The sequence below is a fragment of the Uloborus diversus genome, chromosome 4 (genome assembly GCF_026930045.1).
Source record: "Uloborus diversus isolate 005 chromosome 4, Udiv.v.3.1, whole genome shotgun sequence".
Lineage (NCBI taxonomy): Eukaryota > Metazoa > Arthropoda > Arachnida > Araneae > Uloboridae > Uloborus > Uloborus diversus.
Window position 1 is genome coordinate 22,412,026 of NC_072734.1, and position 17,439 is coordinate 22,429,464.

The window sequence follows — 17,439 nt, forward strand, 5'->3', positions numbered from 1 at the left end:
TAGAATTTCATTTTTAATTAGTTTAAAATTGGTTGCTCTAATCGGACATTTATCGTCTGTCCTTTCTTATTTTTTCACATTCAACGTTCTTAACTTTTTTCAGCATATGAAAAGTGTTTCTTTAGTAATGTTTATTGATTGTAGTGTAAGTTTATCATTCACCGGCCTCATATTTTGACACATTTAGGATGTGTGACTAATTATGTTTATTTTGTTGGACTTTTTACCGTCACATGGGTGAGTTTTCGAATTTCCAATAAATCTCTTTTTCCTTCCTATTTCGATTTTTGCAATACAGTTTGTATCGTGAAAAGAACACGTTAAATTAAGATTGTTTGGATTTCTTTAAGTGAAACAGAGTTGAACAAAAAAGATTGTTTTTAAGGATTTTAACTAAAGCTTAATTTGAATCTGATGGCTTGATATTAAATTAATGCTTATTGGTATTTAATAAGTCTTGGTGCTTTAGTTTCACGTAATCAACAAAAAAAGTGTGTGTCATTCTATGTAAAAAGCCGATTGTAATTGTACATAAATATTTCAGATATATTCTATCAGATTTAATTCAGTTTAAAGTGAGCACATATTATTTTTGAGAATGCATATATTTTCATCTTTTGTGCTGATTGAAAATACTCATAAGTTGTATTATTGATAAATATGATTAATGTTAAAGAGGTTTTTTCCAAAAATATGCTCTACTGGTGTTTTGCAAACCTTGCATTACGCGTAATTATTTACTCCTTAGCGCTATAGAAACTGATGTTAGAATAATACAAAAACATCAATTGAACAGCTCTTTCATTTTTTAAGTAGCCCGTGCAACGCCGGGCACGCAGGCTAGTTATAAATAAAATTGAAACCGTTCTTGGTTTTATGAAAGTACTGCAACATGCAGTGTAATGGACGAGTGTCCAATGTGGTTAAGATACATCAGGTAGGAATTTTTTCTTCTCATGGAGCTTAGCCGTTTTATGTCTACAGTCACCTGTGCTGCCCTCTGCGGACAGCGCATTTGCATATTGGCGCAGACAGTAACAAAGCAAGCTGAATTCAGGAATTTTCAAAAGAAAAAATCTTTATTTTTCGTTGTCTGATCTTCGATCTTCGTTTTTCGAAGTTTCCAGGACAGTTGTCCCAAATATAGTTCTGGTAAAACCTTAAATCGTAGAATAAAGTAGGGACACGTCCGCCATCTTGGAGCTAAACGATTCTTTATTCTATGTCTGCTATGGTGAAGTAGCGTATTTTGCTTCTTAATGGGGTAGTTTCCTTCAGTCAAAAGTACTGCTTTTAGTCATTGAAATGGATAGAATGAGCAAAAAAAAAAAAAAAAAAATTACATGGACCCAGAAAATACTTTCATTTTTCCAACAGTTATTCTTTAATTAATTTTTTAAAATGTCCGATTTTTCAAACAAGGCGTGGTCTTTATGATGTCACAAATGATGCAATTTGGCGCATCTTTCTACTACGTTTCCACGTTATGATAATCAAGCAGCGAATTAAAATTGCGCTCTACGCTTGCTATCAACCATCTCGTTGCCAATACACGTTGAGTAAAGATGCGAATAAAATATTTTGTTCTGTGAATGGCAACATTGAATGGCATTTCATCATTTGTGATGTCACACGACAGAAGTGTAAACAATGAAAGCGCAACGATTTAAGTAATTTTTTTAAAATATTAAACTTAAATAAATTATTTTAAAATGGTCAGATCCTATGTTTTTAAGCATGCTCTTTCAGAAAAAAAAATACTTTTAAAATTTCGGAAACGATCCCATTGTGGTTTTTTATTATCTTCATGTTAATCCACAAGCAAGAAGCACCATATTCAAGAAGCATTCATGCTACTTCACCATATCAGACATAAAAGAAAGCATCGTGTAGCTCCAAGATGGCGGACGTTTCGCTACTGAAGCTACGTTCTTGAGCTTTAAGTTCTAGCATCTTTGTCGCTTTTACAAACTTTTTATTTCTTTCATTCTTGGTTATTTTTGTTTGGATACAGCAGTAATACTCGAAAAAACCAATTGCGAGTTAAAGTTGCACTACATTCTTCATTATGGGAGTCTCTGAGAATAAGCAAATTAAATATACTTGTAAATTTTCTTAATTAAATTAGGCGTGCGAATAAATTATAGCACAAACAAATCTTACGCAAATTGCGGGTGGAACACCGTTAATATATGTGTAGTTCAGCTGTAATTTCAATTGTTTTCATTCAAAACGAACGACATTGAATTCAAAAGCAACAATTTAGTTTCTATCGAGCACATTTGTATACGATCCAACTCATTTATTTCTCTTTGTGTTCGGTTTTCTATTGATTTATTTCTATTATTTGAAAGATACGACAAATTAAGAAGCACTACATTGAAACAACACACATAATTTCAAAGTGTAATGTAAATTCCTCATTTTCTATACTTGCATTTTTCATCTTTGCCCTCATAAATAACAAACTCATAAGTAACTAGATTCTTTAATTGAAATATTAATTAAATGAACTGTGTTCTCTATGTTAATACATCATTCATACCGAAAATATTCATTTATGCTCTTGTTTATTAAATGGTTTTAATCATGTGGTCCACGATTAAAAAATGGTTTCGTTTAGAATATTTGATTCGAGAAACTGTTCTTATGTGTTGTTCAACTAATAAATTATCTATTCCTAGCAAAATTTCTCTCAATTTATTGTAATTTTTCATCGTGCAAAATGCTAGTAACTTAATTGGTTTTAAAACTAATTAATCTATTGTTGCAAATGGTAAAATATCACAAACTAATACTGAATGAACACAAGTTCACATTAGGGTAATTGCAATAGAAAATAAATTTAAAAGGGAAGAAATTATGAATTGTTATTTTAAAAAATGACAGAAAACGACATTGAAAAATGTAAGCATGGACTGTTGCGTCTGTTGCCGCTTAGCGTTACCATTTTCTCCAAAATAATGCATTTACGTACACATTTTTGCATTTCATGTTTTAAATCTATATTTTAAACCCGTTTAATTAAACTAAGTATTTTTAACAACTGTTTGTCTTGAAGAAAAAAAAAGTTACGATTGTTTACTGAATGTGTAGTTCTAAGAAACATTTACTAAAATGGAAGCTAGTACGAATTTAAGTAAGATATATTACACTAAACGGTTTTGTATAAATTGCTTGAAATTTCATTAGAAGGAAGGAAAAATAACGTAAACGTTCAAACAATATCAAATCAATTTAAAAGTGAGCAGGTGCTACCTATAGATAGCTTCTTCCTCAGTATTAACGCATTCACTGATCCAGAAAATGAAAAATAAATTAAATTATTTTCTTTTACAATATTCAAATGTATTTCTGTTTTGTGCTTTGAAATTATTACTTTTGTACTGCACTAGTGATGTAAAATACCCGGGTATTTATTTTTAGGGGTAAATACCCAGGGTATATACCCGGGTAAATACCCAAAATGGGTAAATACCCGGGTATTTATTTCAAAAATTTATATTCAACTAAAATACTTTTCTGTATGTATTCCATTATGTATATATACAACCAATCATATACAAAACAATAAATTTTTGCCCAAAAATTGTATTTTGATCACATATTTAAAGAATTATTGTGTGAAACAGCTTAACAATCTAATATGATATTCACATTAAATGTGTTGGATATGCCTAATCAACGTTGATAGCCAAATTTCAGATATGAAAAGCCATTCTACAAAAAGAAAAAAAGCTTAACTGGTTACAAAAAAAAAAGCAAACATCAATTTTTTAAGGTCCTAGTCTTTTATAACCCAGTAATATGTCCCTGCATGACATCAAAATGTAACGAAATGTCGCTCAATTTATTATTACTATTTATTTACCTATATCTTATGCAGAAATTTTCTCCAAACTTAGTTCAATTGTTCAGGTGTATTCTGTATCACACACACACACACACACACACACACACACACACACACACACACACACACATATATATATATATATATATATATATATATATATATATATATATATATATATATATATATATATATATATATATACACGTAATATACATAAACACTTAAAATTCATTTAAAATTTTTAATCTTTTATTTTAGGGTTTACGTTTAAAAAAGAAACTAGTCACCTTTTAATACTACCTAAAATTTTTTTGCAAAATGCGTAATTACTAGGGGATTTACCCTGCCTTCGGATAAATACCCAAAAAAATATTTACCTTCCCACCCTACAGGGGAACAAATGTAAATGAGCAAGGCAACAGAAAAAAAAAATTTGTTTTTTTTTTTTGCTTATTAATGTGAAAACTGTTTCTATATTTTCCATGTTATCACTTAAATATCAATTTAAAAAAATAACACCATAGTGTCTTAATAACTTCTCAGTTTATTCTTCCAAACATCCCTCATGCTTCCTTTTTTTCATTTTGAATATGACTAACCTAGATTGTAATTTTGAAATCCTGAAGTTCATAATGAATTGCTTATACTTCTCCAATTATGATATTGAAAAGAAAGATTCTTTGGTTCACGATACGTTTCTTTCATGATTTCATCAAGTCTTTCAATAAAAAATATTATAAACTGTGTAATACATATGTATATATCAGTTTTACCAATTATTTCATATTTAGATTTTTAAAAAAAATTCTCATTAACTTTTTTGCATTTTTTATAAAATACCCAGTTTTTGGGTATTTACCCAGGCCTTGGGTAAATACCCGGGTAAATACCCAAAAAATATTTACCTACCCGCTGGGTATTTACCCGATCCACATCACTATACTGCACTGAATTTTTAATCGCTTTTCAGCAGAAGAATAAATCTTACTTTTAAACTGGCTATGGTACTTAAGTGGCATGATACTAAAAATGCAAAAACGAAAATTTCAAAACCATGAAAATAAAACTATCAATGATATGCACATTAGCAATAAATCATTTACCAAAATTGTGCTCTTATTACAGACTAAGATTGATACAATCGTAGAGCTGGTACGGAAGTGTCATCAGTTTAACTTAACTCTTGCTTGCCACGTTAAATAACGTTAAAGTTGCCCGCAGAAAACTTACAGCTGAAAGATTTTTTTTTTTTTTTTTTTTTGTCTCACAGTATGTTTCTTTCTGAGCATTTTTACAGTGAACTGAGCCCAGAAAATCTCATAAAACACTACTGAGCGATTAATTTTTAAACAATTCTTGGATATATGGGCTGGGAACGAGCGCTAGCACAAAATAAACCGTATGATCGGAAATAGTGTAGTATTGTTGTCTCCAAAAACTTGCAATTTGGCCCAAGAGTGAAAAAGGTTGGAGACCCCTGCTTTAAACAATATCACTTTTAAAAAGAATTTTGGCGCGAAAAAACATTTGATGATATCATATCTGAGCAAAAATTAAATTCCAAACATAGATTTAAAAGCACGCAGGTTTTGAAGTTAAATAATCTAAGAACACATATTACTTTGTTGAAAATATATTATTAGTGTAACGGTAGTAACATTTCGTTCCTACTTTTGAGCGATTTGAAAAATATAAAAGCAATATAATCCTTCAAGAATAAAACTATATCTAATTACTATAAAACTCAAATTGAGTTTTGAGTGCGAATATTGAGTTTTGGGTTTTGAAAAGTTTTGTTTTAAGTTTTGAAAACTCAATTTGAGTCCTTAGAATACTACTATATATAATTACTATAAAATTCAAATTGAGTTTTAAGTGCGAATTCGTAATCAAATATTTTTTTTAAGTTTCATTTCGAAGTTTTTACTTAAGAACCACCAGATATATGTTGTCTAAATTAAATTAACAAGGGAAAAGCATCTTTCAAAAAGAATGCAAATTTCATCTAAATTTCTAATAACTACTTAGCTTATGGTTCTTACCTTCTGCTTGAGCCCATTCAGCTAAACTCGGTACTCTAGATCCAAGACTACTGTCACACCTATTGTAGACCCCACCATCGTCCAAACCAACGGTCTCGAATCGGCCTTTAACACCACACAGCAGTGCAGTTGCACATGCTCCGCTTTCTCCTACTTGGCTGTCTACATTGTAAGTCTTGATGAAAGAAAAATGTTTCAAAGTTAAGAAGAGTAGCAAATGTTCTTCCAGCATCAAAATACACAATTAAAAAATATATGTTCGTTAAAAATTTACACGATACTTAGGTTACATTTTAAACAGGAAGCATTCAGTTAATGTAAAATGGTGGTTATCAAGGATAGGACGTTTGTTTGTTGTTTGACTGAAGAATAGCCATTTCCAGTCTATACTCTTAATAGTTATTACAACTATGAGGGAATTCAACGATGTGTGGAAACATCTTGTAAGCCGGCACTTTTAAAAATTATGATTAAATCTATAACACAGTCACTTTCCAAAATGAACAACAGGAAACCAGTAAGTAAAAGAGAGCAGAAAGCAGAGGAAACTTTACAAAACTGGTAGAGATTTAATAAGTATGTAATGAAGAACTGTATTTTGAAAAAAAGTTCAATCTAAATTGAACCCTAAAAAAAAAAAAAACCTTTTTACGCAATTGTGAAAAATGTGTGTGATTAAAAAATGGTCAGCAGCAAAAGTTGGATCATCGTAAATGGGGTCGTTTCCAAAATTTTAAAAGATTTTTTTTTTCTGAAAGAACATGCTTTAAAACATAGGATCTGATCATTTTTTAAACAATTCATTCAAGTTTAATATTTTTTAAAAAAATACTTAAATCGTTGCGCTTTTATTGTTTACACTTTTATCGTGTGACATCACAAATGATGAAATGCCATTCAATGTTGCCATTCACAGAACAAAACATTTAATTCGCATATTTATTCACGTGTATTGGCAACGATATGGTTGATAGCAAGCGTAGAGCGCAATTTTAATTCGCTGCTTGATTATCATAACGTGGAAATGCAGTAGAAAGATGCGCTAAATTGCATCATTTGTGACGTCATAAAGACCACGCCTTGTTTGAAAAATCGGACATTTCAAAAAATTAATTTTAAAAAAACTGTTGGGAAAATGAAAGTATTTTCTGGGTCCATGTAATTTTTTTGCTGATTCTATGCATTTCAACAACTAAAAGTAGTACTTTTGACTGAAGGAAACCACCCCATTCTAGAAAAAGATAAGTTTTGTATTATTGCACCAAGCAGCTGGGAAAAAAAGAATTTGGATGCAACTTCAGGATAAATATCACTGTTATTTTAGAGAATGCCGTTGGTGTGAAAAGGAATTTAAGGACAAGCTAAAGGGACGCATCACACCATCAATTTAAGATAAGCCAGCGAAGATGGGACGGCACAAAGCAATAGCTGGCATAGGACTGAACATATAAGGCAACTTTGAGAGCAATGTCAGTTTTATTTCAGAAAATATTATTCGAGTTGAAGTATTTATTCTAATGAGAATTATTAGGAAATGTTTTTCGTTTTCAAATGAACTGTTTTATGGACTATTGTCCTTATGGGAAAAAGAAGTTTTAGGGACTGCTGTCTTCATTCTGATGGGGATTTTTAACTTGCCTGTCGCCATTGTTAAGGAACTGTTTTCTTCACCATGTTGAAATTATTGAGGTTCTTGTTTATTCGTAATGAATAATAACTTCCATGAATAGTAAACAAAAAAGAAAAATATTCCACTCCCAAATTATTTGCTTCAAGCATCATCAGTAATGTTTGTGTTTCTTGGTCAACTTCTAAATGATTTGTATAAACTACTATGGGTTATTCTACAATTTTTGTTCAAAGTTGTACTTATTCTTTTCCCAGGTGTCAGAGAAATTCCTAATTCAGAAATAGCTCAATTCAACAGAAAGAAATTATGTGGGAGAAAATCCTCATATAAAAATAAAATAAGCACCCACGCCCATTTTTCAGGTCACAAAATCTCAAATAATTCGACTATCTCGCTTTCAGTTACATCACCCAAAGCAAACATTGCCGTCCAATAAATCGGATTTTCATTTAAACTTAAAAACCTTTTCATACAAACAAACGCAACAAATCACTAACGTCATTAGAAACAAATACAAATGAAAAAAAAACTTTATTCCTTCACTTTATCTTCATATATAACGAAACAAGAAAGATTCAGGAAACAAACAGCCATGAGAAATAGAAGTGGGAACTACTGTTCCATTGATAAATATCACTCCACTCACGCGTTTAGAATCAGTAAATAGCCTTTAGTTTCAAATACCTCTTTTAACGTTTTAATCCAACATCGTTCCTCGGATATTCTGAAAGAGACTTAATGTATCCCCAGCGTTCCATGATCGAGGCTACGTTTGTTAAGCAGAGCATTTGTTTAGAAACTGGTTGCCAGAAAATGGCGCTTCTGCTCCAAAGGGATGCATTAAGGAGAGAGAATGCTGACGAATATAGTTGAGATGCTTGGGGCACAGCCAAGAGTTATAAATTCACACTTTTTAACGCGCCCAGTTTATTACATTTGAATTTCAGAGTGACTATGCTTTTGACTGTGGTGGTAAGGTTTGAAGTTGGTTTTTAATATCGTGGTACTCGTGAAATTCTAAAACGAGTACTCAAGAAGGTTGGATTATGTATAATACTAGTGGTACCCGCACGGCTTTGGCTGTAGTAGAAAATTAAAAGGTCATTTGGTTCGCCTGTATATTTACTAATAATGGATGATGAATTTGGCGTCAATATGTTTGCTTGCCCATGTTACGGTTTCACGTTATGATAATTTCGTAATTTATTTGTCCACGTTGTGTTAATTTGCTCAGTAAAATTTTCTTAAAATTGGAATAGAAAAAGAACAAAATCGAATTTTCAAAAAATCGCTTCGAGGGGCACACTCCCATGCTACAAACTAAATTTGTACCAAATTTCATGAAAATCGGCCGATCGGTCTAGGCTCTATGCACGTCACAGATATCCTTACAGAGAGAGATCCAGACATCCAGATAGAGAGAGATCCAGACATCCAGATAGAGAGAGATCCAGACATCCAGATAGAGAGAGATCCAGACAGAGAGAGATCCAGACATCCAGACAGAGAGAGAGATACAGACATCCAGGCAGAGAGAGAGAGATCCAGACATCCACACAGAGAGAGAGATCTAGACATCCAGACAGACAGAGAGAGAGAGATCCAGACATCCAGACAGAGAGAGATCCAGACAGACTTTCAGCTCTTTTATTTGTAAAGATGTAGAAAAATGGCTTGAGTTTTCAAATGGAGAGAATAATAAAGAATTTTCGTATGTATCTATAGTAATTTGAAGCATAAAAACAAGTAAAGGTTCAAGTTTAAGATAGAAATTACATACGAGTGTTTTCAAAGTAGATTCCCTCTTAAGGTGAAAGAAAATGAGCAAAGTTACAGATATAATAGAAATGTCTTCCTGTGATGCAGCTGTTTTTGCAGATTCGATTAATAAGACTTTAAAGTTTTAAATACTAGAGTCAATTCAATAGTCCAGTGCCCATGCTTGGGATAATACCCTAACTTGGGACTTTATGACCAATTTTGTTTAGAGGGCTAGTACACCTGTCAGTACGCCACCAGTAAGATATAAACGGTGTTATGGGATAAATGAATCGTTATCTTACCCCTAGCTGCAGTACTGTAGCTGGGGTGGTGTCTGACTGACACTTCAAATATTCCATGTTGATTGTTAGATGACTAAATTTATTGCACGCCCCATGCAGGTGTTGTACATTTAGTCAAAATCAAGAGAGAATATTTTGCGCATTTATCGTTCCATTCTGGGAATTTAATTTTGAATTATTATTTAAGTGAATATACATTTTTACAAATTAAACCTGGATAAGCGAGGTTCTACACTGCATTAATAATTAGCGGTACCCGCCCGGTCTTGCCCGTGGTAGAAAATTAAGTCATTTAGTTCGCTTGTATTATATATTTACAGGTAACTTCTCTTATGCGTTCAATAATATTTTTTTAAAGCTCTCTACATATATTCGGTAGATTTGAAAATTTAACTTTAGTTGATTAGGCTCTATTTCGTCAGCAACTTAATTTTATCGAGAAAAATGCGAACGAGGACAGAATTATGATTGCATATACTTATTATACTCATTTACGATTGTCACTGAATTTTCCTCATCACTGTGGGCATCAAATTTTCCGAAATATCCCTGAGTTGTCGTCAAACGCTCACCATTCACGACATCGCTTCTGTCTTAGTACACTGCTCAAAACAATTAAAGGATATTGTAAGTCTTACACAAAAAATGTATTAGCAAATATTTTTTGCATAGAATCGAAGAAGGGAGTCACAAATACAAAATTTTCTAAATTTCAAACATCGCAGTATGTAAATTTTGAGTTTGACGTCGAAGACGACGTTTTAGTGGCAGCGAATGAGATTTCGCTCTTAACTTATTGAAAGACAATGCAGAAAAGATTGATCGACATTCAGTAGGGGCGTTGTTACGATGAGTGCGATGCCTCAACGAACTCATTTAACGGAATCAGAAGCTTCTAATGTGGTTGACAATCTAGACGGGAGCCAAACACAAGCCGAAGCAGCAGAAGCTATTGGAGTATTGCGAAATATGATTTCTAGGGTATGGAAACATTTTTTAAGGACTGGGGCATTCCAAGGTATTTTTGACATTTATGTAGAGTCCGTAACGTGACCTTTTTTGCCATAACTTTTTAATTTACCGTTTGATTTGCAAATTATTTTAATTTGAGCTGGTGTGTTGGTAGGAAAACATCAAAATAAAATAATATGCTAATCAAACAGTAAATTAAGAAGTTATGGCAAAAAAGGTCACATTACGGACTCTACATAAATGTCAAAAATACTGTGGAATGCCCCGACTGGAAATGCTCGTCGAAGATCAGGGCAAGGTCGCTGACGGTCAATAACACTCAATGAAGGCCATTATCTAGCTTTAACGGCTCGAAGGCACCGAAGTATGAATGCCACTTCACTACGACAACACCTTCATTCGAGCACTGGCACTACAATTTCGATAAAAACTGTCCGAAATTGCCTTCACGCTGTACGTCTGTAATGCTCGTCTACCAATGGTGTGTGTCACATTAGCTGCGAGTCAATCGTCGCGCTGCAGGGAGTGGGTAACAGAGCATCTGAGTTGGAGAAGAAATGAATGGAGCAATATTCTTTTCTCTGACAACTCCCGTTCTTGTCTTCATCCTGATAATGGCGTATTTTTATCTGGAGGGAGTGTGTCACTAGAAGCAATCCAGCGTTCGTGCACGAAAGTGTCAGATTTGGTGGTGGTGGTGCGATGGTATGTGCTAACATCTCCATTGATGGGCGCACCGATCTGTATGTCATTCCGAAAGGAACTCTGACCGATCGTCAATGTAGGTATGAGATCCTCAGACCTAGTGTAGTCCCTTACCCTGCAGCAATTCAAGGTGACTTCATGTTAATGGACGACAATTGCAGACCACATCGTTCTAACTTGATAAATGATATCCTTTTGGAGGAAGGAATCATACGAATGGATTAGCCAGCATGTTATCCAGATATGAACCCAATAGAGCATGTTTGGGACATTCTAGGCAAAGAGTTTCTGGACGCCTACCACCTTCACAAACTCTCCAAGAACTGGAAAGCGCTCTTCAGGAGGAGTGGGGCAGAATACCCCACCCCCTCATAATTAGCCTTATTGATTTGATGCATTAGAGGTGTTTTACATTGCTGGCCGTCCGGGGTTACCATACCCCTACTAAAAGCGATTTTTTTTAAGGAAACCCCCCTTTTTATTTGTTTTTCTCATTTGCAAAAAGTGCGTTTTTTTTTTTTTTTACTTTTTTACCCAAAAGTTTAAAAGAAAGTATTTTTTTTCTGCCAAACAAATGTAATTTCTGTCTCACATAGTTTACTACAACTGTCGATAATGTATCAATTATCCAAAAAGTTCTCCAGGCTCAAGATCAACCGAAAACCTTATAATATCCTTTAATTGTTTTGAGCAGTGTACTTCTGCGATCATACTAAGAATGAAAGCAGAAATTTTACTTTCGTCGAGCCATAATTAGCATACTTTTTAGATTTAGGAATTTCAAAAACGTTTGTTTTGCTTATTGAACTTTAATTTATTTGAATTGTTTGGTTATATGTAAATACAATGTTTGATATTAATACATTCAATTAGTAATACATCAAACATAAACCGTAAACTATATTAAATTTAAACTGAAACTAACTTAGATTAAAAATGGTTTCATTATTTGAAAAGAAATATTAAAGCTATGAATAAAAATCAGCAGTAATAAACCGATGCCAACCAATGAAAAAAATTCCAAGTTTATAAATAATTAAACTACACACATTTCATTAAATGCATCAAAGTAAGACAAAGGACTTTTTTTCTTTAAAGGAAAAAAAAAACAAATTAAAACAAGTTTTGCTGCTTATAGAACTCACCAGAAGACTTGCTAAAGTTTTAACACTTTATTGTTCAAAAGGCAAAATGAAGCACTTTTCCGAAATTTATCATTTCAAAATGATCATTGCAAATTGGTTTATTAGGCATAATTTATTTTAATGATTTACAGAACATATTTAAAACATTACAGTTGAGAAAAAAAAAGCAGACGACTTTTATTAATCAGTGATTTATAAAGACTTGGAACTTGCCGAAATTTTAAGATACTTGCCAAATTTAGAGTCTTGGAGGGAAATTGAAAGCGCCATGGGATTTCACCGTGTGCATCTGTCAAAACATCCATCTGCAAAGCATGTGAAGGAAGTCTTCATTACTCACCGAAACTCGCTAAATTTGGCGACTTTCCTCAAAATTTTGGCGTACTTTAAGAACATAAATTTTGATAACGGGGACACGAGGGCAAATAATCCATGCATCCAGAAACATGTTTAACTATGTTCTTGCAAACGCTACTAACCATGTTTTTTTCTTATTATTACACTATCGTACGGTTTCCTGGTAAGGCTCATGTCTATCTTACCTTCGCAAGGGCCACATGTTGGAAAGCTTCAAAGGCCAATCGGTTTTCCTCTCCAGTCTTCCCGTCCATCTGACCACGTAGAATGCGTGCGGTCGTGACGGTGGTTAGGCCCATCCCATCGCCGATGAAGAGTATTATGTTACGGGCCACTGCTGTGTTCTCAGAGTCTCGTAGGTTTCGCATCAGATGGGCCTTCGCCTGCTCGTACCAATATTTCCGATCTGTAACGAAAGGAAACAGCTAACGACAAATCATCTTTCGGAATATGGGGAAAACAGGATTTCTTTTGTTAAAGTTTGATGATCAAATATTTTAATTGAACAAATCCAATGCTGAAAGGCACCAATTAACAAAGAAACCCTTACTACGTTGGATTTGTTCCGATGAATTCATCGTCTCTGTTAAGAAGAGCTCTGTCTTTGAGACTCCATTAACTCCTTGAGAAAGGGAATTAATATTTTGGCGCAGTTGAGTCGGAAGCGACTGTTACCAAAATGCTGACTAATTATCTTGGTAGTGTGTAGACTCTTTATCACGTATAGAATTGTACTTTAAGCACTTGTTTTGGTGTATATATATAATCTATAGATATCTAGGGGAGACTGGGGAAACTTGATGCCTAGGGATACATGATACCATAGCCAAAAATGTACCAAAATCTTTAAGTCGAGATTTAAAACCTGACAATTATATTAAAGTTTTCTTGTACATAAAAACTGGAAACATTTTTTTTTTCAGCCATTTTGTTTTAGCTTAAAAACTGATCGTGTGAATGTGTCAATGGAAACTTTTTTTTAAGAAAGCATTCCGAAGTTTACGTTATCCGTTAAATACAACTTTTAAATTCCGAAGTGTAATGTGAAAGTATAGACAGTCTTTAATAATTGAGACATTTTTAGTAAATTGACACTGATTGTTAATAATAGAACAAATATGTTTGTAAAAATCGCATATTAGGGATACTTGATCCCTTCGTTTAGAGGGATACATGATCCTAGGGGTCAAGTATCAATATGACAATATAAACACAATAAAAACTGATGTTTACTTCGTTGACATTAACTTTAAACATTCAAAACCACGTTAACATAATAAAATTTTTCATAGTTTGAGTAATAGATTTAGCATATTTATTAGGGTCTGGTGGGGTAAAGTGGTCATAAAATCGTAGGTTTTCAACTTATGTGAATAATAGATACAATAAATTCTTTAAACATTTAAACTTTTTTTTGTTTTTATTTTACATTGCATTATTAAAGAACACAGTACATTGAGTTTTAGGAAAATAAATATTGATTTAAGTAGTTTTACAACACTCTCTTTTCCCTTTGTATTTATGACCACTTTACCCCATGGGTTGGGAGAAAGTGGTCATAGCATGGGGTAAAGTGGTCAAAGTTAAAAATAGATGCAAATCCATCATAAACAAATCTAATATTTGTATATGTCGGATATTTTTATAGTTACAAGTACATGCACAAGCATATGTGTTTATACACGAGTATATACGTAACGTGTAAACATTAGTAAACAGTTTCATATATAAGTAGATACATGTATGCATCAGATACATGCATGCACGTGCCTAAAGTAAATACGTGTATACACGAGTATATAAGCATGCATACGTGATTACCTACAGGAGTGTATACGTGTCTACACGAGTATTTACGTGTCGCATGTATATACGTGTCACGTGTACGTACGGGTACATACGCGTGTAAACGAATATCATATGAGTGAATGCACTTGTACCTCGAGTACATACGTGCTTACCTGAGTATATACATGTACAGTAGACGTATACACGCGTATATAAGTGTACATATACACATATATGGGTATCACGAGTTAATTCGTGGATATATATATACACAATACAATATATATATATACTTCACTATATATATATATATATATATATATATATATATATATATATATATATATATTGTGAAGCACGAGTATATAGGTATGTATACGTGCAAACACAATTATATACCTGTATAGACGTCTAAGGAGTGTGAAAGGGTAGGATAAGAAGCAAAGAATTATAAGGAATTTACGTTCGCTGACGCGCTACATGCACACAAAGCCAGAAACTGATGGATGCAAACAAAACACAATTTTGTTACACAAAGATGATTTTACCCAACATTTTAGTTTTTAAGAAATATTTAGGGCAGTTGTTAAAAGTTACGGCCTTGTAGTAGCTCTAATACAAGCATCACAACAAAGGCGCAGCGACAGTTGAAACTTTATCAAAAGTCTCGTTATTGCAACAGAGTGCTTTGTGATTGCGATGCACATGTATTACAGCTGCTGGCCGCAAATTTCATCAATCGCTTTAAAACTTTCTTGAGACCTAAAATGTTGTGTAAAATTTTCTTTGTGTAATATATAAATTTGTGACTTGTTTTGCATCCATCAGTTTATGGCTTTGTGTGCATGTAGTGCGTCAGCATTGTGTTTGTGACCATATGTTCCTTATGATTCTTGCTTCTCATCATTCCCTCTTATACATTTTAATAATTTGCCCAAAAGTTTAAACTCATCCTGTTTACTTGTATATCATATATTTGTATGTGTCTACTCGAGTACGTATGCGTATATTCGTGTCTACCTGAGCATATAAGTGTTTATACATATACGAGTATAAGTAAGTATATGTGTGTATAGTCGAATGTATACCTGTATAGATTAAAAATACTTTCAGATACTCATATACGTATTTATTGGTGCATTTATGTAAATACGTCTACTTATATACGTGCCTACACGAGTATATGTGTATGCATAAATACACTCATAAATTTAACCCCGTTTACTGTAAAAACAATACATATAAAGTGACATTACTATTTAATTTATATCTGCCTTATATTTAACAATTAAGTGGCATTAGAAGAACAATATTGTTAAGCCTAATATTATGACCACTTTACCCCATCTTACTTAAATTGTTCTAAAAAATTATCTAAAAGAGATTCAGATAACTGCTAATGAGTAAGAGTTCTTGAAACATGTAGGAAGCTTCCTATGCAGTCAATATGCTCATAATTCTAGAAAACAAAATTTCCCAAGGAAGTTAAATGAGGTGTTTAGATTTAAAAACTTTTGATATTCACACAAAATATTTTTTTTTCACGAAATAAATTTTGCCAATTGTAAAATTTTGTATTCAAAATTTAGTTCATAACTGTCCTACTCTATAATAAAATTTTCACATTCATTCGAACATTTATTTATAAGCTATAGTAATTTATTTGACGAATGACTACTTTACCCCATTGACCATTTCCCCCCCCCCAGACCCTACTACAGTAAATATGCTAAATAATTAAAATATCAGTTCGCACTTGTAACCCACATAACACCTCAAACATCTAAAATTAAACTAACTCCACTGATAAATTATGTTCTGATCTGCCCGATAAGCTTGAACAAGTTGAAATAGATGTCAAATCTTTGTATGAAAAAAAAAATGATTTTGTTATAGTTAAATTTACAACATCAAAGTGAGTTTCCCATTATGTAGACCCATTAACGGATATGATGCAAAGTTTGATTTATAGAGTTTAAAAAAAGTTTTCTCTGAAGAGAAAATGTAATATGCTTAATCAATCTATTTTTCCTGAAAAATTGACAAAATATGTTAAGTTGCACACATCCAGTTGGGTTGAGCGGAACTTTAAGAACTACAACAAACGAATTGTTTGCATTTGACTTTTCAGGTTCTGAACACATATAAGCTAAGCTTTCTTTTTTATAAGTACACTGATACTTACATTTTTCTTCCCTCTTTTAAATATTAATTAAATTGATGACACTCTTAATTTTATTATTGCAGTACAAGAAGCAAATAAGATGATTTTCGGGCTTGTCATCCTATTTTTTTTTTTTTTTTTTTTGTAATTTTACATTTATTACGCTACTTTAAAAAAATTTTTAGTTTTATTTATAAAATATAGTATTTTGTTCACAATGTATTTGATAATAAGTAACTGATCAAAAACATCATAAGTTCATGAAAGTTGTGTACATTTTTTTTTATAAATTTCTAGTGAGGTTTCAAACCATGTTATTTTGTGTTCACATTATTATAACCTTAAAAAAAAGTTAGAAATTGTGTTATTTTTTAGAAACATTAAGTAGAAAACTAAAATCCATAAAAAAAATTGCCGATCTAATGAAAAGTCTATGTCTTTTCTCAGTGGGATCAAGTATCCCACATGAAGAGATCATGTATCCCTTGATGTGGGAATACATGATTCTTTTATGAAATTTTTTAAAAAAAAAAGCTTTTACCAAAACTATCTGCTTAATTTCAACTAAAAAAATACTGTCAGATAGAGGAAAATATTACCTTTGTTCACGTACTTTAAAAAAAAAAAAAACTGATAATTTGCAGCAGAGAAAGAAAATTGAAAGTTGGGATCAAGTATCTCCAGTTTCCCCTATACCATTATTTTTCCTCGTATCTG

General features: G+C 32.5%; 1 protein-coding gene across 1 annotated transcript in view; it reads right to left on the reverse strand.

The window, feature by feature from the left end:
* The window catches only part of LOC129219939 (alkaline phosphatase-like), a 111,230-nt gene that overhangs the window by 29,082 nt on the left and 64,709 nt on the right, over nt 1-17,439 (reverse strand). Inside the window, exons 2-3 of the mRNA XM_054854254.1 lie at nt 12,956-13,176; nt 5,899-6,073 (exon numbers count right to left, since the gene is read on the reverse strand). Coding sequence (XP_054710229.1) covers nt 5,899-6,073; nt 12,956-13,176 — 396 coding nt within the window. The remainder of the gene's footprint in view (nt 1-5,898; nt 6,074-12,955; nt 13,177-17,439) is intronic.